The 27,844-nt window shown below is 39.6% G+C and overlaps 1 protein-coding gene across 3 annotated transcripts; it reads left to right on the forward strand.

Annotated features, from left to right (window-relative positions):
- map3k15 (mitogen-activated protein kinase kinase kinase 15) lies at nucleotides 1-27,665 on the forward strand. Of its 3 annotated transcripts, XM_084939745.1 has the most exons (30): nucleotides 1-738; nucleotides 2,931-3,070; nucleotides 3,288-3,311; nucleotides 3,607-3,684; nucleotides 4,597-4,790; nucleotides 6,410-6,578; nucleotides 6,735-6,841; nucleotides 8,196-8,366; nucleotides 8,455-8,567; nucleotides 8,773-8,932; nucleotides 9,250-9,400; nucleotides 9,485-9,592; nucleotides 10,705-10,754; nucleotides 11,461-11,556; nucleotides 11,718-11,805; nucleotides 11,946-12,079; nucleotides 12,582-12,709; nucleotides 13,038-13,168; nucleotides 14,290-14,395; nucleotides 16,384-16,541; nucleotides 16,687-16,870; nucleotides 18,713-18,890; nucleotides 19,401-19,575; nucleotides 20,608-20,793; nucleotides 21,282-21,387; nucleotides 21,570-21,810; nucleotides 22,998-23,110; nucleotides 25,178-25,284; nucleotides 25,389-25,465; nucleotides 26,329-27,665. In XM_084939745.1, exons 1-30 carry the CDS (start codon nucleotides 429-431, stop codon nucleotides 26,420-26,422), a joined length of 4,077 nt encoding a protein of 1,358 aa, XP_084795871.1. In that variant the 5' UTR covers nucleotides 1-428; the 3' UTR covers nucleotides 26,423-27,665. The 3 variants fall into 3 exon arrangements, with proteins under 3 accessions (XP_084795871.1, XP_084795870.1, XP_084795869.1); XM_084939744.1 differs by lacking the exon at nucleotides 3,607-3,684 and having other exon boundaries at nucleotides 2-738; nucleotides 18,740-18,890; XM_084939743.1 differs by lacking the exon at nucleotides 3,607-3,684 and having other exon boundaries at nucleotides 3-738.
- Nucleotides 27,666-27,844: the final 179 nt, after the last annotated feature.

Consider the following 27,844-nt stretch of genomic DNA (forward strand, 5'->3'; position numbering starts at 1 on the left):
TGACCAAAAGGACACGCTGTCATATATTTAGACTAACGGGAACACCCTGATAACGTTTCCTAGACTGACAGGACCAGAGTTTGTTCGCCAGTGGAAAACTTCATACCAGAGTACAGCTGAGCCAAAAGGGAATATTCCAACTTCTGAGTTTTTCTCACCACATTTCCTCCTCCTCCTTCTCTTTCGCTCTCGGGGATCCAGTCAGATCCAGTCTGGATGAAGCGGACGTTTTGGTGCGAGATAATCGTCAGATGATATGAGTTAATGAGGCGGAGATGCAAGGAGACAGACTCAGACGTGCTCTCATGTCAGGACAGGTGTGCCACCAGTGAGAGCGAGAGGAGGAGAAAACGAAAGGCGCAAAGAGAATAAAGAGGGTGGTTGGGTAGACATCAAGCGGAGAAGAAGTCACTTTCCAGGTTCTCGATATGGAAACCGGGCAGAGCGCACCGGCGTTGGACATGGGGGGAGACCACACAGCTGGGGTGTGTGTGGTGGAGCGGGACCGAGAGAGGGGCGACGTGTCCAGCCCCAGTCCACCGACTAAGCAGCGCTCTCTGCGGGTCGTCTACGTCCTGAACGATGGGCTTAAGTCGGTGATGGCGAGCAGCCCGGAGTCCGGAGCGCTGCAGTGTTTGCAGAGAGCCTGCGATTCGGAGAGCGCCCTGCTCACCACCGTCACCTTCGGAAGGTTGGACTTTGGAGAAACATCAGTACTGGACAGTTTCTATGATGCAGGTACTTCACAGGAAAGTTACACAAGAGGGAGGGCAGGTTTGCACAAGTCAGACTTCTAACTGCAAGTGTGCGAAAACTTTTTATTATTAAAACTAACTAAGCAGCTGATGTAAAACTCTATCTATCTATCTATCTATCTATCATGCAGACTATTCTTCTTTTCCTTATTGCTGTCGGGAAAGCTTTTTTTTTGTTCTTACAGTAATTCTGGTTGTGGTGGTCACATGATGAGACACGTACCTGTATTGGTGTTTGGGTAGCATGTAGTCTTGATGTAAAGAGGTACCAATACACAATGATAAAAATAAAATGGAATATAAACAAATATTCGAAGTAAGTACACAAGTGGTAAATACAAATGATACTGCATAAGTGTCGAATTAAAAGCAAAAGTGAAAAAAGAGGTTAAACTGAACTTCTTCAATTTAACTTAAATTGAAATTACTCAAGATACTTTATCTCCACCACGGTGTGAACACACTGTAGAATAAACTAGTATAGACATAAAGCAAGCGCTGAACCTTAACATACACTGCAACATACTCCAGCAGGTAGGATAAATAAGACTCATGCTTGCAAGACTATGGTATGATCAGAGTACTTTTAGCTAAGTAATCTGTATTAATTCCTCATACACCATATGCTTTTATTCATTAGCACTAATAATATGTTTTTATTAAATCAGGGGTTAAGTTGCGTAATAGCTTGTGAGTGGTTCCTGACTGTTGTGTTACAACAGTTGTAAGTTTATTGTAAGCTATGCAGTGAGATCACTGTTATAGTGCAGCATGACTGTGCAGCATTACTACCCTGGACTGTGATTTCGCAACACTAGTAGGTTTTTTTCAGTAGTCAGTAATTTACTTGTAAACTTGTAGCCTCGTATTACATCATGACTTATCTTTTGCAAATAGGTTCATACAAATGATAGATGTCTCAAAGTTATACTAAAGTACTAAAATTACAGCAGTTGGGTATATATGCTTATATTTTTTAATCAAATACATACCTGACTCTACTTCTGTACTTCAATAATATTTTGAATGCAGTAACTTTGTGTTTTGTAGAGGTACTTCTTCCTTTTTGCACCCTTTATCCTATGCACATACTATACACATACTCAAGCTCTAATCTTTCCAGCAGTAGGAATGTACTAATAGAAAAAGTTATCACTCAAAAAAGGTCTGTCATGGGCTGATATCATACCCAGTTTGCAGCACAATAGTGAAAGCTTTTCTGTATGTTCACACATATAATTCTGCACAACTAATTGAGCTGCTTTCTTATTCAGATGAGATCTAATTGTAGTAATAGTGCTACGTGTTTGATTTTGGAGGTTTCTGAAACCTCAGATATCCTGATACAATCCTAAAGAAATGGTACAGATTCTTGTTGGGCAAATATGTAAACCAATGAAATATGGAGCCACTCATGCTATTAACAAGCAAATGACCGAAAATATGCACTTGAACGCTCTTATATTACTGGCTCTGGATGCTGACGGTTACAACATTTAAACTCATTCGTATGAATCCAAGACAGCAGTTGGCAATAGTGATCTTAGTGAGCCTTGTGAGTTGACATTAATTCTTGTTTATTTATTTGCTAACTCAGCTGACACCTGTTGTTGTTAATGGTTAAATATATTAAAATCTCACCATAAATCAGTCAATGTTCCCCAAATAATTTTCAGTCTCTTATTTCACAATTCTGTCTCCATTATGAAAAGATGACGCCTTTGAAAGCTCCTATTTTTAGGGGGAACGAAACCTGAGCTCTTCTTTAATTGCGAGCTATTTTTACTAGGCAGCACCACAACTCAGCTGAGGAAGACCCAGGCACATGTATAAGTTTTAGTCCCCTCTGATGCCCTGCAAGCATAGTAGGTAGGCCCGAGAGGATATAAAACTTGGCAGCAGATTGAGGGCATGTTGTTATTACCTCTGAGCTTCAGTAGAAAAAAATGTGGATTTTCAAGTCAGCATACTTGTCTGTACTTGCCTTTAACTGACTCATATACTGAGATTCTTCTGTGCAGGAGACTCTCATGGGTGAGTGGGTGTTGTTTCCTAGAGCACAAAACTCAAAGGCAGATGTATTTCAAACTCAGCTCATTTGTCACATCTGCAAATTGCATCAATGTTAAAGAGCTATGCTCTTATGTTGTCGCCTCCATCACTTCCTCCTTACAGACATTGCAGTCGTGGATATGAGCGATGTGTGTCGGCAGCCCTCCTTGTTTTACCACCTGGGCGTGAGGGAGAGCTTTGACATGGCCAACAATGTCATCCTATACCATGACACCGACCCCGACACTGCCCAGTCACTGAAGGTACACATGCACACTCTCCCATCAGTGTAACTAGTGTTCATGGACACCATTCTTTTACGTCTCCTTGGGACAAAATGATCTGCTGTGTTATTTACAGACTAACATGTCGTACAGTCAGTCCTACCAGCTGTTTAAAATAGCAATTCAGGAATAATACACTATGTCACTGTCCGAAAGTCTGGAAATATATTCTCACGTGCTCTTTATCTCCGCACAGGACATGGTGGCACAGAAAAACACAGTAAGTTTCTTATGTGTGCATGTTTTGTAAAGATTTATGTGTGCACACCATCTGTTTCTATTTCTAGAGGAATATTCCTGGCAGATACCGTTCACCCCCATGCAGAAATGCAGACAGGAATGCATATATATACACACACACTCTCACACACATTGTGTACAAGTACACACATGTTAAATCATGAATGGCCGGCTCGAGAACGAGAGTCATATTACTTGTTAGTTTTCCTAGAAACTGACCTTCACTGTATGTACGCTGTCTTCTTTGTGTATATGTGTGTTTGTGTGTGGAGTAGGCTGCTCGTCCTCCACTGTTAGGTTTTCCCTGGGTTCAGTTGCCTCCAGAATACAGAGGCTCTGGTTTGAGAAATAAAGTAGGTATCAGGCCTGCATCAAGGCATGCTGGGATATTCCCTAGTTGACTGATAATACTAACAGACAAGGAAGTGAGGCTGCAAAACAATGACCTCTCCCTGGGATGTTGTGTGGATAACAGATTAAAGCCCCCAACAACACAAAGGAAGCAATGGATAATCAGCTATAGCATGCATTAAGAGTGCTGGATGCATTTGCGTTTTTGCACCAAATTAAATTTGCATCATCTCAGAAAGAATCATGGGATTGCATTTAATCCCACTGTGGGGAATTTACCTAATAAGTGTTTGTGAAACAATCCTCACTGAATATAACTGAACAGAGTTTAACAGGAGAAACGTACATGTGTAAATCAGAAGCAGCTAGTTGTTGTGGCCTAAAGTGCCGTTGTTCGATGCATGAAATCATGATGGTGACTGCTTTAAAATGATGTGTGGTGCTGTGACGACCATACTATATAACTACAAATCTAGTGATATAGTTGTTAAATAAAAGATGTAGAAATATATGTTTTAAGAATGAACACAACAAAAAGACAGTCAGCAGTGCATGTAAAATTTGTCAGTCCTGAAATGCTTTACCTGCAAAGCTTATCATTTCAATTTCAGATTTAAAGGTAATCACATTTGTTCATATGCAAAGCTGGAAGAAGAGGCAGAGGTTAGAGAGTGTTAGGTGGTTCTTGGTACATGAGGCTTATTACTTCTGGAAACCTTCACTGATGTAGTATGATGCTACCAAACAGTCTCAGTGGTGCACTGATCCTCTCATTAATCACTCTAATCCCTACTCTCACCTCCTTATCTCTCTCCACCTGGACTTCTTTTACACCTGGCATCTGCACAAAGCTGTCAAAGTGCTTTTCTTTCTGTAAACAACTTGTAATTAAACCTTCTCTCCTCTCTTTCTAGGCATCCAGTGGTAACTACTACTTCATCCCCTACATAGTCACCCCTAACCACGAATATATGTGCTGTGAAAGTGATGCCCAACGGAGGGCAAGCGAGTACATGCAGCCCAACTGGGATAACCTGCTGGGCCCACTGTGCGATCCCCTGACCGACCGCTTCACCAGCCTGCTGAAGGACATCCACGTAACATCCTGGTGAGATACAAGTGAAAACAAGGGGCTGCTGTAATCCCACTGTCATGGTTTCCCAGTACAGACGCAGATGTAGACTGTAAAGTGCAACTATGTTTATTTTTGCTGTACTCACACAACCAACGTAACAGCTATGTGTGCTTAAAAATCAAACCCTTCTTGTCTTTAGCTCAAAACACAGCCTCTCTCTCTCTCTGTGTGTGTGTGTGTGTGTGTGCGTGTTGCATCAAGTTCCCATTTCATAGGAAATCAGAGGTTGATTAGTCAATACTGTGTCAGTCAACCACCTAAGAGTGCTTCATGTCTGCCCCACCTTCGCTTCTGGAGCTTGGCAGAAACAGCACCTCACAGTCATTTACAAGAAAAGAAAAACACCCCCCCCCCAAAAAAACAAAACAAAAAAAAAAAAAACACCACTAAGTAAGGAGTAATATAGGCTTTCAGCTAAATGTGGTGCCATACTTAGTTATGAAATGTAGTAAAACGGAAGTGTAAAGTAATAACGTAAGACAGAATTTACAAAACACCATCTAGTTTTTCTGTATGAATGATATGCTTTCTGAAAACTCAATAAAAACACTTTGATTATTGGTGTGTTCTGGAAGGATAAATGTTAAATATATTGCAAAGTGTTGGAACATCAGATTTTATCTCAAATTAACTTAATATTTACTTTTAAAATGAGTCATTTGCTGTGTCAACACTGGTTAAATGAGCTGTCACTGGTAAATGTATCATCTTAAAGCATGAACAAAAATAGCCTGTTCACAAGAAATATTAGGTTATAACAGAAATCTGTGTCAAAATTTCCACCTCCAATGTCGTGTGTAAGGGCACTGGTGTTATCTGCACACTCTGCACTGAAAATCAAGCAGATTTCATCCCTTCTGTATTACTGTAATTCATTCTTTGCTTGTTTAAGCAAAACCTGCTATGACGCCTCACACAATGTCTTCCGAGTACTCACGTCGCACCCTTGCTGACTCAGCAGCACTGTCTCCCCATTAACTTCAGAGTCCATCAAGCACCAGCTTACATCAGTGAACTTTTACATCCTTTTGTCTCCAGCACGTCCCTGAAGTCATCTGAGCAGGGCCTGCTAGCTGTGCATCATACAAGGCTAAAAGCTGAAGGAGACAGAGCTTTTCCAACAGTAACCCCCCGACTCTGAAAAGCTCCTTCTGAGCTTGTGATAGGTGGACTCGGTGTTTTCTATCACAAAACAGCTAAAAACGAATCTTTTTAGACTTGTGTTTGGCTACCTTTTGTTTTTATCTTCTGGTATTTTGTCGTGAAGCATTTTGTGATGTTAGGTGCTTTAGAAATAAAATTTAAAAGGAGTTGGAGGTAATTATTCTAGGGATGTTCCATGCATTTGTTTTGCACAATGCAGTATTCCGACTGTAGGAGTCTATAGTGAGGATCATTGTTCATAGCTTTTTGTTAGTACTACCAACTGACCATTAGCACTCACTGTTTTGATGAGATTACTATTAAGTAATGTCTGTTTGCTGCAAAATAAGGGGTGGTCCACTAAAGTTTCAGGTCAAAAATTGTGCTTTAGATCAACATTAAAATGAAAGCTTCTTTTCTTCCTCTGTTCCTTGTCTGTGTACATATAGTGCTTCCTTTAAGGACACCCTGCTCAATGACATCAGGAAGGCTAGGGAGAAGTACCAGGGAGAGGAGCTGGCTAAGGAGCTTTCACGCATTAAACTCCGAATTGATAACACAGAGGTCCTAACACAGGACATTGTCATGAACCTGCTGTTTTCCTACAGAGATATACAGGTACAAACACGTCAAACATGACCTTCATTTCTTTCTATCAGCTGGGAACTTCTTAAAAGTTATTACAGACTGAAGTTCAGAATGACATTTATATTCTAAATGCATTATCATTAGATTCAAATTTAATGCCCCTTTTGTGGCTTCTCTGTCAACCAGGACTATGATGCCATGGTGAAACTGGTGCAGACTCTGGAGATGCTGCCAACATGTGATCTGGCTACCCAGCCCATGATCCAGTTTCATTACTCCTTTGCCCTGAACAGGTACGCAGCAGCTGAATGAAACTTAACATTTTAATGCCCAAACCCTGTGGTAAAGCAGATTTATCTTCTTTAATTATTTTTAGGGATCCCACATTTTTGTTTTTTGTGCCTTTATTTCACTGAGGACATTCATGCTAACATATCATATAAAATGCACCATAAAATATGTAGTGTGGTGATATCAGGAGCTAAAAATGTAGCAACTGCATGTCAAAAATGCAACAGACCACAAGTCTAGCATTCTGTGAAAAATACATTTTTGTTGTTCAGGGAAAATTAAGTATACTGTATGATTTAACAACTTTAGCAGCAATAACTTGAAGTATTCATTTTCTGTATGACGTTTTAGCCTTTCACAGCATTGTAGAGGGATTTTGGCTCAGCCTTCTTTTACATTTTCTTTAATGTTGCTTTTGTTTAATGAGGTTTACAGGCACTTTTTTATACACAGCTCTCTTAAGGTTCCCCCACGGTATTTCAGTCAGATTGGAGTCTGGACTTTTGCAACACCTTGATTCTTTTCTTTTTCAGCCATGCTGTTGTAAATTTTCTGCTGTGTTCAGGATTATTGTTCTGTTGCATAATCCTGCTTGAGCCAAGCTTTAGCTGTTGGGAGGTTACCTCACACTTACTCTAGAGTGATTTGGTATATAGAGAAGTTCATGGTCAAGTCAATGACTGCAAGGTGTCCAGGTCTTGAGGCTGCAAAGCAAGCCCACATCATCACCCCTCCACACCCATGCTGACAGTTGATATAAAGTCTTTATACTGATATGCTGTGATTGGTTTTAACCAAACGTGGTGATGTCAAGTATGACCACATTTCTACACTTTGCTTTTGTCTGTCCAAAGGATAATGTCTTGCAGGTGGTCTTGCAGTTTGTTCAGATGGAACTTTCCAAACTTAAGCTGTCCTGCAGAGATACTTTCTCCAGGCAGCTTGTTCAGGCTTTCTCTCATTGTACTGTGATTAACTTTAACATTTAACATGCTAACTGAGGTGTTTAAAGTCTGTAGCTCTTGTTTTTTTGTTTGAAGTTTCTCTAAACATTACAAGATCTGATCGTAGGGTGAATTTGCTAGAACAGCCACTCCTGTGTTAACACACACCCGAATACTCCAGGCCAGTAAACTGCCCAAACTGCTTTTGAGCAGGTAGTTAGGCTGATGATCAGTTATCAAGTGCATTTAATTAGCAACACCTGGCTGGTACTTGCACTTTTAATTCCTATGGAAGTAATAAAGGTGTACTTCTCAGTCTCATGAAAACGTTTTCCTTCATGTGCCTGTAATATCAAATTCACCCTGTCATTAAGAACCACTATTGCACATGGATTTTTGCATGTACGTGCAGGAGGAATGCTCCTGGAGACAGGGAGCAGGCTCTCAGAGTGATGCTGCAGGTGTTGCAGTCGTGCGAACATCCTGCACCAGACATGTTCTGCCTCTGTGGACGAATCTACAAGGACATTTTTCTCGACTCTGACTGCAAAGACACTAAAAACAGGGACAACGCCATTCAGTGGTGAGAACACACAGAAATAAATGCATCTTATTCACATCTTATTGTTTCCTTGTGTGTATTCATCTGTATTTCCTCTTCCACCTGTCAGGTACAGAAAGGGCTTTGAGCTGCAGCCCACTCTGTACTCGGGTATTAACCTAGCTGTCCTCCTCATAGTTGCTGGCCAGCAATTCGAGAGCTCCATGGAACTCAGAAAAATAGGTAACCTGATTCCCCCTTTGATTTGTTCTCAGCGGACTCTCAAGTCAATGTGAATCACCTAAGTTGTGTATTTTCAGCATTCAGTTTGCGTTCAGTAGCTCCTTTTCTTGATATTTCTGTGGTACAAAAGTCAGCTGAGACCATGCAACTTCAGTTTCAATCAGACTGCAATTACAATGTTCACTTTTTGTCTTCTTATAATCAGGGGTGAGGTTGAACAGCCTACTGGGGCGCAAGGGTTCCTTGGAAAAGATGAATAACTACTGGGACGTCGGCCAATTCTTCACCGTTAGCATGCTAGCGAGTGACATTCCTAAAGCTACTCAGGCTGCAGAGAAGCTCTTCAAGCTGAAGCCACCTGTTTGGTAAGAGAGAAGATCTTGTAAATATATAAAAGTTGCAATGTCAATGCATGTTTTTCATAATAAAGATTAGTTTTAAATTTTGGTCACATTCTGATCCCCAGGTCTCAATTTTTTAAAGCTGTATTCTGCTTTCATAGTTGTAGTGAAGTATCAGGACATTCATCTTACAAAAGTACATTTGCTTTTATAATGCAACTCTTTTATTTAAGGAAGCCCAAACATGCTACAAAAAACAGTTTACGAAAGCAAAAGTTCAAGGAATTGTAAGTGTGATGCTTTTTATTTTAATGATTATAATCGGTTGTATTTTCTTCCAGGTATTTGCGTTCAGTAGTGCAGAACTTACAGCTGATCCAAAGGTTTAAAAAGCAAAATTTGGAGCATTCTCCTCAGAGAGAGAAACTCAACTTCTGGATGGACATCATCGTCGAGGCCACGCAGTGCACCACCAACAGACTGCGGTTTCCAGTATGTAAACATATACATGCATTCGTGCTGAAAAATGATGACTGAGGGGTTCAAAATCAAATGTTTTGGTGTTTGTGTTTACAGGTGCTGATTCTGGAGCCGACAAAAGTTTACCAGCCGTCCTATGTATCTATCAACAATGAGGCTGAAGAGAAGAACGTCTCCATCTGGCATGTTTCTCCTGCTGAAACGGTCAGAGCATCTTCCTGTTAGGAATATTGTCCTCCGCTCGGAAAAATTCTAAATATTAAATAAAAATTAATTAAAAATGGTGAATGACTTAAAATAAATCAGACAACTTGTATGCAAACAGAAGGAACTTTGATGTGAAATCTTCCATCACATATTGTGACTGAATAACACGTAAAAGGTCTGTATTTGTATAGCGCTTTACTTGGTCCTAAGGACCCCAAAGCGCTTTACACTATACACAATCATCCACCCATTCACACACTGGTGATAGCAAGCTACAGTGTAGCCACAGCCACCCTGGGGCGCACTGACAGAGGCGAGGCTGCCGGACACTGGCGCCACCGGGCCCTCTGACCACCACCAGTAGGCAACAGGTGAAGTGTCTTGCCCAAGGACACAACGACCGAGACTGTCGAAGCCGGGGCTCGAACCGGCAACCTTCTGATTACAAGACGAACGCCCAACTCTTGAGCCACGATCGCCCCAAACTACACAAACTCATTGCACCCTCATTTTGTGCACAGTATTTTAATTGCACCCGAGTATACCAGGGTGAAGTACCACCAGTATTACCAGTAAACAACAAAAACCACCAAAATGCTATATCAGCATTTAAATTAGCCTACTTCTTGCCTTTTGTTTAACATGCAGTGCTACACAGATCACTGATCAAACACATTATAGTGAAACGAAGTTTGATAACACTTCACATTAACTGTAGTCAAACATCTCAAGACAGGTTAACATAATGCTGCTTCATTAATTTTTAATTTTTTTTGTAAGGGGTACATGGAGGTTTGGGCTCAGATAGTTCTGGGATTCAAGTTTTATTTTACATCCATGTGGAATCTGTTTAAAGATTGTTGACTCATCATTGTAGAAAAAAAAGAAAAAGTGTGTTGCAGACAATTAAAGCTGAGCCAGCATTAACTAAATTTGCTTCACCTATGCTAATTCAGAAATGCTAGAGGGCTGGAGCCGTCCAACTAAGTAGACACAAACATATACATATATGCATATTTGTGCATTTACCTGCTAGAACCTACTGGAACAAAATGTTAGAGCTGAAACACTTTATTTGTTGATTGATTAACTTCTGTTTTTTGTTACAGAAAGGTATTCATGAGTGGAACTTCACTGCAATGTCCATCAAAGGCATTAGGTATACAAGAGACATGTTTGGGATTAGGCAATAGAAACAAATAGAAATAAATAGAAAACGTACATTTTTGTTCAATTCAAATTTCTCTTGTGGTTTTATGGGCCCGGGCTGCAATTGTAGTAACTCAGGGAACTTAGGAGTGGTGCAAACAAGCATATAAATTGTGGCTCCCTGCAGCTATATCCATAATACATGAAGTAAACAGAAGAATTAGCTGCCAGGAACATCATTAGGGATCTCCAGCTGACCTGTTCAGCCTCAATATTCAAAACAGTGACGTATTGTGCAAAGCTGCAATTACTCAGTGCAACCGGAGGAGGAAGAAAGAAAAAAAATGCAAATATCAGTAAGGACATTCCTCATGGTTAATAGCCAGTGCTTACTGTGAAAAAAACCCCATCACCCATGCTCTTAAATACAATTTGAAGATCCAGGTAAAAGTCTGGCTATAGAATAAAACAACTTTTTTTTGTGTTAGAATACAATCGCTCAACAAAATTTGATTGTCTGCTCTCCTGCTTACCAATCTAAATTACTCATTTATATCCATGTATTATTATTATACTATGAGCAAATGTAAGTTTTTTACACGCTAATGAGATTTACTTTCATCTGTGAAAAGGACTGTGTTATAAAATACAGCATAAGGAAGAGTTAAATAAATTAAAGAACAGTGCCCAGCCTAATGCGGCCCTTCTGTCTGCAGTATCAGTAAGTTCGATGAGCGTTGCTGCTTCCTCTACGTCCACGATAACTCGGATGACTTCCAGATCTATTTCTCTACTGAGGAGCAGTGCGGTCGGTGAGGACAAACACCTCTAGATGTGTTTGTGTAGGTGTGTGTTTGTCATGTGTCCGTCCGTGTTTGTGTTTGTACACTCCATACTATATGCGCAGATGTGATCTGAAGGCCTAGAACTGTAAATAACTGTAATAATGTCTGTGTCTGGTTATGTGTTTCAGGTTCTGCTCCATGGTGAAAGAGATGATATCTGATGGTACTGGGAATGCTGTGGAGCTGGAGGGGGAGGGTGATGGAGATACACTAGAGGTCGGTGTGAGCTTGAAAGTGTGCTAACACACACACACACACACACACACATATATATATACATACATACGTGTGTGTGAGATATTTAATGTAAAATATGTAAAATATGTCATTTCTATGCCTGTTTTTCTGTGCTACAGTATGAATATGACACCGATGAGACAGGGGAAAGGGTAGTGTTGGGTCGTGGCACCTACGGAGTGGTGTATGCTGGGAGAGATCTCAGCAACCAAGTCCGAATTGCCATCAAAGAGATCCCTGAAAGAGACAGCAGGTAGCTTGACCTACCGATCTACATTCATGGTTCCAAGTCTTTTTGGCATAGCTGACAAAACAAAAGAAATGCATAAAATTTGCTTAATATATATAATAATTAAAATATTGCAATTTTACTGAAAGGAGAACTCATGGCAAATTCAGTTTTTTTCTTCCACATAAATAAAAGTAAATGCAGTAATTGCATTTAGTATATTTAAGAGTTTATTATGTTGTAGTAACACAAAGAGCAAACAGTCTTTATTTTACAGATGAACTTAAATCACACAAAAACAAATAGGACCTTGCAGCAATGTTTTACCAGTATTTAATTTTTAATGATTTACTTTGCAGCAAATGTGTCTGGATTATTGGACAATGAACAGATAATGTTATTTCCAGTGTTAATACCAATGTGAATGTAGTTAATGATAAAACAGAACCTACACAAATAACACACAAAGCAACGGTACAAAATGCAATTTGTCTTTTCTGATGTCTGTTTTCTTTTCCGTGGACAGGTACTCTCAGCCCCTTCATGAAGAGATCGCTCTTCACAAGTACCTGAAGCACAGGAACATTGTTCAGTATTTGGGTTCCATTTCTGAGAATGGATACATTAAGATCTTCATGGAACAAGTGCCTGGAGGTATGTTTGTACAAACCACAGAAAGAGACACAGTTCTGTGTAATAGAAGCTGTCTTGTGTTACCTCCTATTAGGTAGCCTTACTGCAGTATACATCTAGTTTAGCCTCAGTGAAAAGGCAAAAAAAAATGTCTTAAGCAGAAAAACAACATATAAGATATTGTGTCTAAATGACGTTTTCTCTAAAGCTCATCTAAAGCTTGCAATGCACAAATAATCGATTTCAGAGAGATATGCTTATGACCACCGAGTTGGTAATTAGTCTAACTAGCTGGGTGTTTTTCCACCTTTAAGATAGGCTTTGGACACGCCTTCTTTCTTTTCTCCAGGAAGTCTGTCTGCATTGTTACGGTCGAAATGGGGTCCTCTGAAGGAGGCAACAATTATCTTCTACACCAGACAGATTCTGGAAGGTCTCCGATACCTGCATGAGAACCAGATCGTCCACCGAGACATCAAGGTAGAAGGAACCCCGCCTGCCATGATACATCTTTGAGGAAGACAGCTGTTAGTTCTATAGAGTGAAATGTCATTATGACTGAATTTCAAGTTAAAATAATTTTTTAAAGAAATTTACAAGTAGTCTTAGGTTTGAGCTTGTGGATACAAAGTTGTCTTGTCTGGAAGAAAAGACATTAAAGTATTGAGCATTACATAGGATGAACGAGTTTCTTGCTGACTGAGACATATATGGTCGAGTATTGTGGTCCTCAAGTCCAACCTAAAACCATTCATTTGTGTACCATCATGTGGGATCTCAGGCCAAAGTCTGATGCACAAAGGCGACCACATACTGGACACTCATGTTGGTTCTCGCCCTCAAAGATGCACACTTTTCCACTTGGCTACTTTGTCTCTTATTCTCATAAGCTTGCAACCTGTTAGCTGCCATGATTTCCTATTGTTTTACATCAGTGTCACATTTCTGGAGGGATTTTTTTCAGGGTGTCTTTAGTCAGCTTTGGTCATTCTTAGCTGAGACTGTGTTAGTTGGCATCTGAGCCTGCAAGAGTACATTCATGTTAAGATACATCAGTCAGTTTGACGTGCCTGAGACATAGGTGTTCTGAATTGGTCGAGAGTGAGCAAGCAGATAAATCAGAAGTAGGTTTATGGGTGAATGACTTTAGAAATGAGGCTAAGAGACTGCTGACAGCTGACACACAAGAGGGACCTGAGACAGTGAGAGCCATAAATGTGTACAAATAGCAAAACTGAAGAGCTGGTCCTCGTACTGCAGGCGAGAAATTAGTAGACGAGGTGGGCCGACCAAAGATCCAATGAGAATGGGTTAGTGGGCATGCCCCTCAGAAAATCTCAGAACTCCAGGGAAACCTATCAAATCACACACATATGCATATGTATCACATAGGTGGAGAGAGAAAAAAGAACAACTAGAAAGAAACAGCACTGAAGATCAGTGGGAACAATGACAGGGCCAAGAATAGAGCCTCGTGGAACCCCATTACTGATGGGGAAGTACTTGGTGATAATTCTGTAGGCTTCAGTTTAAATAATAATGACCCACATAGTTCAATGCATTTAAATCTCTCCTCATTTGTTTCATTTGTTTCTTTTTAGGGTGATAATGTGCTAGTTAACACCTACAGTGGTGTCTTGAAGATCTCTGACTTTGGTACCTCAAAACGGTTGGCAGGAGTCAATCCCTGTACAGAAACATTCACAGGTAACCTTTTCGATCATCTTGCAGAATTTGAATTTTACAACAGGTTTTAAAATACATATAAACACCCATCAAAACCCATAAAAACATTAAAAAAAAACCCAACAAAAAACAACTAGAAACAAATGCTGAAATATACCTAAAATCTAAACAATGAGATTATTAAATAAAAGGCATTAAATAAAAGAAACAGCCTTTCAATATTACAATATCTATAAAAAACAATTCATATTATATTTCCTGTGTCAGTTTTGCTCTGTGAGAAGAGTCATTATTGCTAGAATATAGTTTAACACGGTGGTTTCATGTGATGTACCCTGAGAGCCATGTGCAATGTACACAAACACACAAGTCTTCAAACTGTTCAAAAGTATTACTATTAAAATCATTCATGCCCTACTTTCAGCTGCTACTCCATGTAACAGCTATTGGTGACTAATTTCACCTGTTTTTGTGTAGCTAACAGCCCAAAGCTGTTCATGTACCTTTTGTTTATGCTGTCAGCTAACCATTTAAACTGTTCATTGTCTATTTTCAGCTACTTATTCATTTTAGGAACCTGTTAGTGTTCTGTTCAAAGTTGTTGAGATCTGCTCAGTTATTTAACTTTAATTGTTTAACTAATCTTTCCATACTATCTCTACTTGTTCCCCAGTTATCCCCTGAGATATTTTGTTTCTAACTTCTCTCAACTGTTACTTATGAATGCAAAGACTGTTCATTTTGGCACAGATGTGGAGCTGTGACTGACAGAAATGTCAAACAATAGCCCAGGGATTAAGTTGAAGTTTGTAATAACAGTAATCTGTTAAATCCTCCCAATTCTTTTGATCTTTGGGCTTAAGGAAGGACAATACTCGGTGTATAAATGCTCAATCAACAATCTTTTATTCCATAATATTCAACACTTTATGAGCATAAACCATCCGGATGGGAGATGAGCGCGGGAGGGTGTATGTTCTGTTCTTTTCTAATTGGACAAATAAGGTGATGAGTCTCTGAAAACAGTATTTCTTATACCTCAGCAGTATAATGCATCATAAAACAATATCATTCATTCACAATAAATCAGCAGTCTAATGTAATACAAATCAATTTAATAACTGTAATAGTTATCACCTCCTTCTAAATCAGGAGAATAATGCAAACTAAAACTACATAATGATTTCACAATCTTTAATTAGGGGTCTAACGATAATATAATAATCTCACAAATCCCACGAAGTTCTCAGACGTGAACAACTTAAAAACGTTCTGCTTGGAAGAAAAATGCACAATGAGCAATTTCATTTCTCTTTAACTCCAATGTCACAAAAAGACACACGAGCCCTGACCTGTCATACATAAACAGACTAATTCAGTCTGAGATGCATAAATGGAGTCTGAGATATGCTCACTCTCAGACTACGAGTGTAAATATCAAATGACCTTCAAAATGTCAAGAGCCACAATCAACCTCTATGGAAACAGAGAGACACATGAGTGCATGCGAATGTACTGACATACACATTTATTGGCCATCTGGCCTTCTCCAGCGGCCAGCAAGGTGTGTAATTAGATTAGCTAATCAAGCAGAGGCAGAAGGGTGTTTACCTTTCATTAGGAGCTGTCTGTGTGTGTGTTTCCTTATCTGTTTCTTCTCTGGAGCATCACTTGCTCTTGTCTCACTCTCCTTTTTTATAGCTCTTACTGGCTCTCAGCATTTGGAGCAAATGCCAATCTGCACAGAATTTCTGAGCAGACTGGGAGACAAAATAAAATTCTTCTGAAATCTATCTATCTTTAATCTTCGCCTCAGATTGCACTTTGTGTGCAAGGCTATGCAATAAAATGTCCAGTCAGGGTATACACTGTTAAAAAAAATATTAGCTAACAGAAGCAGCCTTTTGCTACTTCATAGTTTTGGTTTGCAAGTAAAAATGGATTTGTTGACTCTCTTGCATCTCTTTCTGTGTTGCAAATGCTTACACGATATACTTCTCTACTTGAAGGTACCTTGCAGTACATGGCTCCAGAAATAATTGACAAGGGCCCTCGAGGCTATGGGGCACCAGCTGACATTTGGTCCCTGGGATGTACCATTATAGAAATGGCCACTGGGAAACCTCCCTTTCATGAGCTGGGGGAACCACAGGCAGCCATGTTTAAGGTAGACACTGAGCTTATTTGTGTTAGTTTGCGTATTTACTTATGAACCTTCGAATATAGAGTTTCCAGCCTTCAGCGATCCAGTTATTTGCAAAACACATGTTTATTTTCTTCTAACACTAAATCTCTGTGGTCTCTCACTTCAGGTTGGCATGTTTAAAATTCACCCAGAGATTCCGGAGTCTTTGTCACAGGAGGCCAAGTCATTTATTCTACGTTGCTTTGAGCCCGACCCTCACAAGAGGGCCATCGCCTTGGACCTGCTCAGAGACACTTTTGTCAGGCACAACACCAAGGGCAAGAAGAGTAAGATCGCCTTCAAATCACCAGGTAAATACAAACAGACATTACTACAATGCCACAAAAATATCATCACATTTCCAAATGGGTTTTACTGCATGGTTTTTGTGATGCTCATGTAAATAGTAGTGCTATTTGATTAAAAAATACAGGTGAGAAACCAGTAATATCCAAACTGGTTTTTCTTCCCTTTGTGTGAGGTTATAAAACCACATAAATTTCTCACTGTCACAGCTGAGCAGCCGGTGCTTTTCAGATGTGAACTCAAATGCAGACCCAGGAGAGCAGAACTTCAATTCAAACAAAGAGCGAGCCTTTATTTGGCTGATGGAAACATGAAAACTAAGGAAACTATGATAGACTATGATACATGATGACTAGAATAACAGACTGACTATGATTAACTATGACATGGATAACAGACCACGCAACACTGACAAAGAGAAACACGGGGCTTAAATACACTGAGGGATAACGAGGGGAATGAGACATAGAAGGAGAGCACAGCTGGGAGTAATCTGAGATGACAAGACCAAGATGAAGCAAAACTCAATACGTTGACATAGGACACAGACTTTCAAATTAAAACAGGAAACATCACAGACGCAGACTTGACTAGGGGATACAGTTGACCGTAACCATGGGTCACAGAAACAGAGCCCAAAAGACTAGAAAAGATAAATGATGACAAAATCAAAATTCAGTAATGATACAAAACTTAAAACACTGGGTCACTGACCCTGGACTGTGACACTCCCACCCAATCAGTGAAGGTCACACTATGTCACAGAAAATGGCATTATTGCATTTAGGCTTCCTTACCCTAACCCTCAACATTTGACCAACCACAACAGTGGATTTAAAAAAAAAAAACATTATGTGATTAAAGCTTTAATTCAAGGGGTTTGACAAAAGCATTACATTAACTGTTTAAGATTTACAGTCAATTATAGATAGTCCCTCATTCTCAGAGCTAAAAAAGTAATTGGACAGTTGACGGGGAGGCTGTTTCATGTCCAGGTGAGGACTTTTCCCTCATTATTTCATGACAAATTACACAAATAAAAGAGCTGGAGTTAAAGTGTTGAACGTGCATTTGGCAGATTTTTACTGAGAATTTCAATATGAAGTCCAAAGAGAGTCCAATGAATGTGAGGGAGACCATCATTAGCCTGTAAAATCCAAAGAAACCTGTCAAATTTGTATGTTTTTTCCTAATAAAGCCTAACTAACCAAGTCAAGACTGCTCTTGAGAAAATATGTGTGTTATTGTCAAATTCTACAATCAGGTGACACTTTCGTGAATTGAAATACAGACGAAGCAAGACGCAAACACTTGGTTACACATTTTAAAAAAACAAGAACGCCTGATTAGACTTTGCAGAATTTTATAAACAAAAAAAGAGCCAGTACAGTTTTGGAAAAAATGTTTTGACATGACCTGTCTCCCCAATGTGATGTTTGTGTATTGTATGTACAGTCGGCAAGGTCAGTCTCTTAATTGCCCCTTGGGGATAAATAAAGTTTTCTGAATCTGAATCTGAAAACTAACATTAACTTGTACCAGAATGATGGGAAGATAAATATGTAGAGAAGGAGAGAAACAGCGTTATCCAAAGCATATCTGGCAAATATCGTAGAGGCAGTGTTATGGTAGTAGGCATGTATCGCTGCCAGTGGAGTTGGGTCACTAGGTTTTATTGATGGTGTGATACAAGTAGCAGGATGAAATGCAATGGTGAATGGCCATAAAAAGTCATATAATAAAGTTGAGTATGGGTAAAGGAGAAAATGTACTTATGTGTGAGTGTATTAAGTTTTAGTTGTCTTGCCCTTGTCTTATTCCTATTCTTCTTTTTATGTATTCTTCAGACAATATCCCTAACATCTCCCTGCCAGTGCAGGTGCAAGGCGAGGCCGCTGGCAGTAGCAGCAGTGAGCACGGCTCTGTGAGTCCTGACTGCGACGCAAAACACGACATATTCTTTGACAAGAGGAAAAGCTCTGGCTCCAAGAATCTGCTCAAACCTCCCAGTTCTAACTACCTGAGGTGTGTCTGAAACCACATACTGAGATTTTGCATCAGACTGAGATCGGATGGCATTAAGAAAACTGTTTCCTTTTAAAATATTGTTTTACAAATTATTGAAACAATGTGTTTCTGCAAAGAAATCCTGCTGCTGGTGCTGAAGCTCAGATCATGTGAAACGATGTAAATGAACGAGTGCATCTGTGTGTGCAGATAGCAGGTGGCCTTATTGCACTCACACCGTCCTCCGCTGCCTTTTACAATACTAATTTAATGAGTCCTGATAATTTTACAAGCTTCAGCTGGTGGCTCTGCACACATCAGTCGAGCACCAATGTGCACACATGCATGCACGTCACGCAGCGCTGACTCATGCTACTTCTGCACTTTCCTTTGCACACAGAGTAGCCAGGAGAGGCTTGTATCCGTAAATAAATTAAAGAGCACACTGCTGTAAATCATCTGTTCACTTCATGTCTTGTTTTATGTGCTTCTCAGGTAACTTTGTGTGTGTGTGTATGTGTGTTGCAGTGTGCCTGATGAGGGTTCAGTATCAGAGGACCGCTCTGTTCCCCCATCTCCTGAGGACAGGGACAGTGGTTTGTTCATGCTAAAGAAGGACAGCGAGAGACGGGCCATTCTGTACAAGGTCCTCAATGAAGACCAGGAAAAGGTCATCTCCAACCTCAGGGAAAATCACATGCAGGTGTGTGTGTGTCTACTTGTGTTATATATAGAGTGGAGATATAAGTCTGGTTCCACAAGCACACTCGGGGGACATATATTGTTGTGGAGAGAAAGGTCTGTTCACCTGGGCAAACATGATGACTCAGCTTTCCTGGAAGACCCAGTTTAACGTTTTGGTTATAAAAGTAGTGGCTTTGTCTCCAGGAAACAAGGGCAGATCTGGCGATTTTCAAAATCATAAGCCACATTTTACAGGTAACTTCTGCTAATCACAACCTGCTTTGGAGCAGTTTATGTTGAGAATTTAATATAGGCTGGAAATCACTGATTCTTTTATTTACAGTACTGAATAATAGTGGTGTAGATGTTCTGCTGAAGGAATATATTTTATGTATATAACCTACAGAGCCATACATACTAACACAAATTGCAGTTTTTATCTAGAAATTTTTGCTACCTGCTCATCTGTTAATGACTCTGGAGTAGACAGTGTCCCATTGATCCATTTTGTGCAGAAGAGTTAAGTGATACATCAAATCAAGTGCACACAGAGCTCTAAGCATAAAGCTGGGGTTAATGGGAAGAGTTGATAACCACCGTAATGAAATCTGGATCATGATACCCCAGCTGGGGTTTCAGATTTTACCAAACCAAAGAAAGCCTGGCTATGTTAGACTTGCTTCATATTATACCCCTATGATCTATGTCTGAACAATTTGCAACACAGATTGTCATTACTGTTTCACTACCATGAATCCAGTGCAGTCACAGGGAGCCTAATTGCAATCTAAAATAACTGTTGTTCCTGATTCTTCCATTGGGGGGCGTAATTGGTCTTTCAGAATACTAATATCCTTTCCTAGTGCTTGATAAAGAAAGTGCACAGGGTAAAATCCTAAAAGATAAAGATAAAAACCAACCAGGAACAAAAATCTACAAAATCACTAATAATTTTTAACATTTTTATAATAATCTTAATAATATGGGCTTGTAATGCTACAGTTATTGATCACTAGGCTTAAATTGCACACTCTGCTAAAACTGTGTATAGGGTAGCGAGGATCTCCAGCTGTCCATCGATCACATCAAGCAGATCATCTGCATCCTTCGAGACTTCATCCATTCCCCGGAGCGGCGCGTCATGGCGGCCACCATCTCCAAGCTCAAGCTGGACCTCGACTTTGACTCCACATCCATCAACCAGATTCAGCTGGTGTTGTTTGGTTTCCAGGACTCGGTCAGCACTAACCCACACACACACACACACACACACACACACACACACAGACACACACACACACACACACACACACACGTATGGTTTCATTCCAATGGTTTCATTAGAGAGCAATTTGGGGTTCATTTTCGCGCCCAAGGATACTTTGGCATGCAGACTGGAGCAGCCAGGGATCAAATCACCAATCTTTGATTTGTAGATGATGAGTGCTACCTCCTCTCCCCTCCCCAGAAAGAAGACTTCAGTTCAGTTTACTTTCTGTACCTTTCATCTCTGACAATAATGACAGTTTGTTTTTTAATTGGTGTCCTTAACTGCCAATTAAAAAGGCCCTAAAAAGTATTTACACATTTTCCAGTAGACATCTTGCCAAAAACAATCGAATAAATGTGCAATCAGCTATAGTGAGTGTGGAATCTTGTGAGTGTTGAAAAAAAACTACAAATAAAAGTGGTCTATACTGTAAATGTCTGTGCTGACCTTCTCAGGTGAACAAGGTCCTGAGAAATCACCACATTAAACCCCACTGGATGTTTGCCATGGATAACATCATCCGACGAGCTGTGCAGGCTGCAATAACCATCCTTATACCAGGTGGGCATCTCTGGCAGCTGCAGCCTGTCATGAGCTTTTTACTCCATCTAGTGGACATTAACATCCATGCTATTTTACTTTTCCGATTTATGGTTTAGTAGTTTAAGTAGTAGAGTGCACACAGAAAGCCAACAACATAACATCAATTACCTTGACCTATGACTTTTTTACTAACACAATAGAGCTGCAGACCCACTTTGGCCCGGCGTCAGAGTGTGAGGGAGCAGAGAAGGAAGACGAGGTCGATGAGGAGGAAGCAGAGTTTGGACCCATTTTAGTGCAGCAAACTGACGAGACGGGGACAACGTCTGATCCCACACACTCTGCGGTCAGCACTGTGAACTCCTCCCACTCCCACGAACATCAACGCTCACATCATCATCTAGGCGCCCAGCTGGGCAGGCTCAAACACGAAACCAACAGGTACCCACTTAATTAAATGTTTTGTTTACCACGGTTAAGGTCAGGTGGAAACCTTCACAGGCTCATATGGAATTTTTTCTCCAGGCCTGCATGCACAGGTTTCCACTTGTAACTGAAGCAGGAAGCGGAAAACAAGAACAGAACGTGAGGTTACAAGCATACCCACGTACACTGTCACTTCAGGGCTGTTTATGATAGGTGGCTGACATACCCACAGGGGCATGAAATGGAGCAAATTTCTGCACAATCCTAATACACAAAACATTAAAAATAACAGCATGGTGCCAGTAATCACCTTAATCAGATGGTAATTACTGGCACCATGCTTCAGAGAGGGGTTTTCCTCAGCTCTTACATTTGCATTTCAAGTTGTTTTGTTTTTCCTTACTGGCTCACAAATGCGGTCATGTGAGTGGCATCTATCAAACGTAATAATGTCTTCATTCATACCATCAAGAGACATGTGATCAGTGATTTCATCATCACCTTTTTTTTTAGCTTTTCCTTTACTGCTTTCAGCTATTAGTAACTTCAACTTAAGACGCTTTAGTTCATTACTTTAGATCTAATCTTTTTCAACCATTCATTCAGATTTTGGTATTTGTTCTCAGCATTTCTGCTTCATTTTTGCCTCTCAAACACTCTCAAACAACACACCTGCAGCTGACTCTCTGCAGACATTTGAATTTTTAATTGAGATAGCCTCGTGGAAACTTTATTAATAAGTACCACAGTGGAAATGGGACTGCAAAGAACAGTCTGATACTCATGTTGACTTTGTAAAAACCGTCTGCATCTGCACTTTAGCCCTGTGCTTGTACATGTCGATTTAGTCATAATGTAAAAATCTACTTTTAGCTGCTTACTGCATATTTGATTTGGCATGGTTTTTACACTAGAGATAATCCCAAAGGCATTTATGTCTCCTCCTGAAATAGAACTGGGGATTTTCACTTGTTTGACAATTGTGTAACGCGCTATAATGCGGTTCTTGTATTTAGCCGTTGTACTGTGTAGCTATAGCTCCTACCAATAACTGACATTAATGCGTGTGTCCAAATCAGTTCCACTATGGAATTTCAAAGCAGGAAGTTTCAGTAATAAAATAGTTTGTCCAAACATCTTTACATCGTGTATACCAGGAGGAACTATAGAAATTAACTTAACAGATATTGTTGTTGTTGCAGGCTGCTGGATGAGCTGCTACAAAAGGAGAAGGAGTACCAGCAGGTCTTGAAAGCCACCCTGCAGCAGAGAACACATGATTTAGAGTTGGTCCGAGTCAGACACAGACCCCCAGGTAAACTGAATCACTCACACATTTCCATCCCTGCTAACAAAAAGTGCCATGTTTAAATATGCTTAACTTTTACAATCTGACTTCTAAACTGGTTCCACAAAAGACTTATTTCTCCAGGGAAGAAGGCTAGGAACATTTTGAAGGTATTTGCATGTTTAAGATGAGGCTAGATAATAGAGATTTAAGTAAGATTTAATGTTATTTAATGTTGTTATTTTGTTGCAATTTCTGAAAAAGAAGTATTGTAAATCAGAGACCACAGTCTATAAAATTAGATAAGTGACCCTGTATCCATATCCATAAGGAGTTAGATCAGGAAAAGAATACTGGATAATAATGTTAGGGTTGAGTTAGGTTGGGATTCAGTTGTAGTAACACTATATGCAAAAAATAAATATATTAATTATAAATGTATGATAATATTCCACAGATAATATTGTGAATAATTCAGCACTGCTGACATGTGCTTGACACTTAGTAGGTTGTGTTTTTACATCTGAAACGTGATTCTCACCCAAAATAAAAAGGAATGTAAACTCGTAACCAGATATGTAGGTACTACGACTGCTAGCGTGAGGCTTCTAATCTCAAACAAATTAATGCCAGATAGCCAAGAGCAATAAACTCTACCAGCATCTGAACAAAGTTTAGTCATGGGAAGATTTCTGGGCTCCATGGAATAGATAAGGTAGTGAATGACCACACAGCCTGCAGGAAGAGCTGAACAAGACTAGAGCCATTGTGAGAGTGAAGGCTTCAGGCCAGAGCCATAAAATGTGATTTCCATGGGTCAGGGTGCAGATGGAGATGGGAGTGATCCTGTGTTGCTCAGCGTAGCGATTCCAAAATCTAATGTTTACATAGGAGTACAGAGGAAAAATGACAAAAATTGTCATTGTCCAAACAGTTGTGGATCGACCTGTATTAAGTCCTAGTTATCATTCAATTCATTCTTAAAAAATGTTTGTTCTAAACCTACAATGTTTGGAAACCTGTTGCTCTCAGTGGTAATGCTTATGGTATTTTTTTGTGGAAATCTGAAAACCAAGAATTCCTCAAATCCTGTTTCAGGTTTTGAATTAAATCTTCTGCAGATGGGATCAGAAATTGTAATTGAGAGTTAGTTACTCTATACTCCACCAGTATAAACAATGAAAAAATACAAAATGCTATCGCATTTTTAGCAGCTTCTATTGCACATTTCTATTTCTATTAGTAAGTTAATGATATAGAGCTTATGTTCAGAACTGCTTGATCGTGATACAAAAACACTTTTTTCTTCTTCTGTTATGAAAAAGAGGAAGTAGAGGGAAATAGATTGTACAGCTTAATCCAACAGGAAGGTTTTAAATCTAAACAAGTCAGACAGACAGTTGGAGCAGCAGAAATTTAAGTGGTAGTGTGTATATATTTCACATTATCCTGTGAATTTAAGATAGAGCTGTGCATTAATCAGTGGTTTGAGTTTGGCTCTTTGCCGGGGACTTTTTCTCGTTGCGGCTATTTTTAAAAGCCCCCGGCATTATTTTGAAGTCCTTGTCAAGTTTAGTATACATCTCTTTGAAGTTGCACGTCAGCCTGTAGCTGCTTGTGCAGCTAGTTTGACATGTATAGGTGCCAAAGTGATGATCCGACATTCTTGTGCTGTCGTCATGGAGAAGGGATCTTTAACCCTGTCATGCATGAATTATGACAACCTCAATCAGGATTTTTTTCTTAAGTATTTTATTTATCTTTAGGCATAAAAGGATGAATAAAGTACTTAAAAGAAAAATCCTGATTGAGGTTGTCATAATTCATGCATGACAGGGTTAAATAACAGTAATTACAATGAAACACGTCATACAAGTATATTAACATTAAACGACCATTGGGTGGCAGGATATGGAGTGACACATCAGTGTCCAATGTAGTGTTTTATGTGCAAGTATACCATCAACACTGACACAAATACAAGAAAACAGCCTTTGACTAGCTGCTCACTGTAGTGACCACTATGAGTGAAAGGGTCAATACTGAAGATCAACATGTACTTTGAGCAAAGTGTTCCTATACCTGTCGTTTCAGACATTTCACCTCCATCCATCCACCACATCCCAGCAGACCATGAGCCAGACAAGCAGCTCATCGACTGGCTGAAAGAGCAGGGTGCAGACCCCGACACCATAGACAAGGTTGAGTATCTTTATATAGGCCATTAGTGTGCAGCTTATCATTCTAGTGCACCGTGGCAGTGAAGTGTCAATATAAAGTAAGAGTGCTTTTGTTTTTGTCCTAGTTTGTTCTTGAGGAATATACACTGACGGACATTCTTCGTGACGTTACCAAAGAGGACCTCCGGTGCCTACATCTACGGTATCTGCACATAAGTTATATAAAGCTACTTCTGCAGTCTGAGAAATAAACACATTTCATAAAAGTCATACATTTCTTTTCAAGTACATGAAGAGTAAATCTTCATCATTGCCTCCTTTACTTTTAGCTTTTATAGGTCACTGACTTTCCAAACTCCTCTGATGTTCCAGAAAACATTAGAATGGTGAAATCACACAATTTTTCTTCCACAAGGTTTAATGGTATCTCACTGTATGAATAGCCTGTTCTGAAGTGGTCTGATGTCATTTTACTGTTTATAACTTTTTTTTTTACCATTTATAACTGCAAAAGTCTTTTAGAAACTAGGGATGCTGCTGACCTCGGTTATCTCCTGTTACAGAGTAATAGGTCAGAGTTAAATAAAGTCAGACTTTTGCAAACATACAACAAAAGTTTGTTTTGCAGCTATAAAATACTTCAGAACTGTTGACCCATTGCCATTAGCTTCTCCCATGGCCTATAGTACTGCATACCAACTTAATAGATCAGCCCCACAGATTACCACTTATCACAAATATATGATTTAGCATTTTGACTCAGGTTCATATTAGTAAAACAGCAACATTTTAACCAAAAACAATGACAGATTGAATGATTTTGCTTTGTGACAAACCATTATTTCATATGCTCTTGCAGGATTTCCCACACAAGACTGCTGTACTGATGTGTTTGATAAGACTTTAGCATCCTTTTTTTTTTTTTTTTACCTCAAAGGACATAAGCGATAAGAGAGTTAACCTTACAGCCTTTTTTACTGCCTTGTTCAAGTTATACTTTTAGCTAATAATTAACATGCACATGTAGCTGTGATGTGCTGTAACAACATCTATGCTTCCTTTCAGGGGCGGAATCCTCTGCCGGATCTGGCGAGCCATCCAGCGGCACAGAGAACGAGACAGGCTGGCAAACGACAAGCGCTCAGAAAACAATGCATGATGGAGTAGAATTCTGTTGTGGGGAAAACACGCACATGTTCACACATTACCATGATCTCTCCTTTTTCTCTGCCTCTACAGTGCCTTTTTAAAAAAAATGTTGTTTTTGTGTTGTATGTACAGGACTCACTGAATCCACATAGAGTCCGACTTGACCAGACCAAAGTGCTTTAGTGCAGGCACTACTGTGTGTACCTTTGTCTTTGTGCTTGATATTTATGAAACATGCTCCCCTAATGTTTCTTCAGAGCATTGATTCTCAAGCTTTTTTGAAATGTTCACTTTCAGGAGTGCCACAATTTTTGTATTTAAACAAGCACTACAGCCCTGAACTTTTTAGGGACTTTTCAGAAGTCACATGTGACCTCTTTAACTTGACTGCTCCCTAGTACAAGCACGTCATGTGGCATTAACGGGTGTCATGTTTACTGCCTTCACCTTCAGCCAAGCTCCAAATATGCAAATGTTTCTGGAGTTTGTTTCTGAAATTGTGCAAAATTCAAGAATGACAATAGGTTTAATTTCACATTGTGTCTTTGGCCATCCTAATGTCAAGCCTCTGTTTCTCCCAGAAGGACATGGCTTGAGAACCACTGCTTTAGGATGTTAAAATCTGCTGTATATTGGTACAGTCAGCTGTGCTGTCTATGATGAAAAGAGTCCTCAGCATTGAATGAATTTAGGTAACTGCTGTATTGTGCTCTGCATCTTTTAGACTTGCATTCTTCTAAGCAAACTGTCCTGCTTACCTTAAAATGTTGTGTGTCTCTGAATATACATTTCAGCCTAAAGCCTTAAATTAAACATAATGTAGCATGCACATATATCACTGCTGCTGATCACTGCCTTTAGATTTTTATGCATGTTATTTATTAGTCGTAACTACTCTCTTGTATTCTCTATCTGTATTTAATTTATTTTTTATTCCAACTGTCATATTATATGTTCTTTACAATTCCAATAAACCTGGAAAAAGCAACATTTTTGGCTGATTTGCTTCAGCATCACCTCTTGGTTTTCAGGTATTTGTGCGAGGAAGAAATGAGTCCAGTCATTTTCCGTGATTCCGCCAAATAATTAATGTTTGAATTTTCTGGCCGTTTCATTTTAAATGTTTTAAAACAGTGTTTAGGCCCATGAGGGAAAACTACACCACTACGCAGGCAGTTTACATAAGACTCTTCTTTAGAAGTGTGCATGTTTCTGCTGATTCTGCATATCTGTCGTCTTTTCACCTGCCTGAAACCGGTTTACCAGCCCACAGATGACCTTTTACCTACTTTGTAGGTACTTGTTTGAAACTATTTTTTTGGGATTGTGTCACCTTACTCGCTGCACACTGTAAACCTATCTTTTAATGTACATACTCTAAGTAAATTTTGATCTGTTTAGTTAAATATAAACCAAGGGTTGCCTGTTATCT

This window comes from Perissodus microlepis, chromosome 9 (assembly GCF_051167445.1).
Source record: "Perissodus microlepis isolate ML-2025 ecotype Zambia chromosome 9, ASM5116744v1, whole genome shotgun sequence".
Lineage (NCBI taxonomy): Eukaryota > Metazoa > Chordata > Actinopteri > Cichliformes > Cichlidae > Perissodus > Perissodus microlepis.

Excerpts from the sequence above, each read along its gene's own strand:
- map3k15 (XM_084939745.1), top strand. The coding sequence starts at position 429 with ATGGAAACCGGGCAGAGCGCACCGGCGTTGGACATGGGGGGAGACCAC. Across the intron at positions 25,285-25,388 it reads ACCCCGACACCATAGACAAG|TTTGTTCTTGAGGAATATAC; the intron begins GTTGAGTATCTT and ends TTTTTGTCCTAG. Across the intron at positions 25,466-26,328 it reads CTCCGGTGCCTACATCTACG|GGGCGGAATCCTCTGCCGGA; the intron begins GTATCTGCACAT and ends GCTTCCTTTCAG.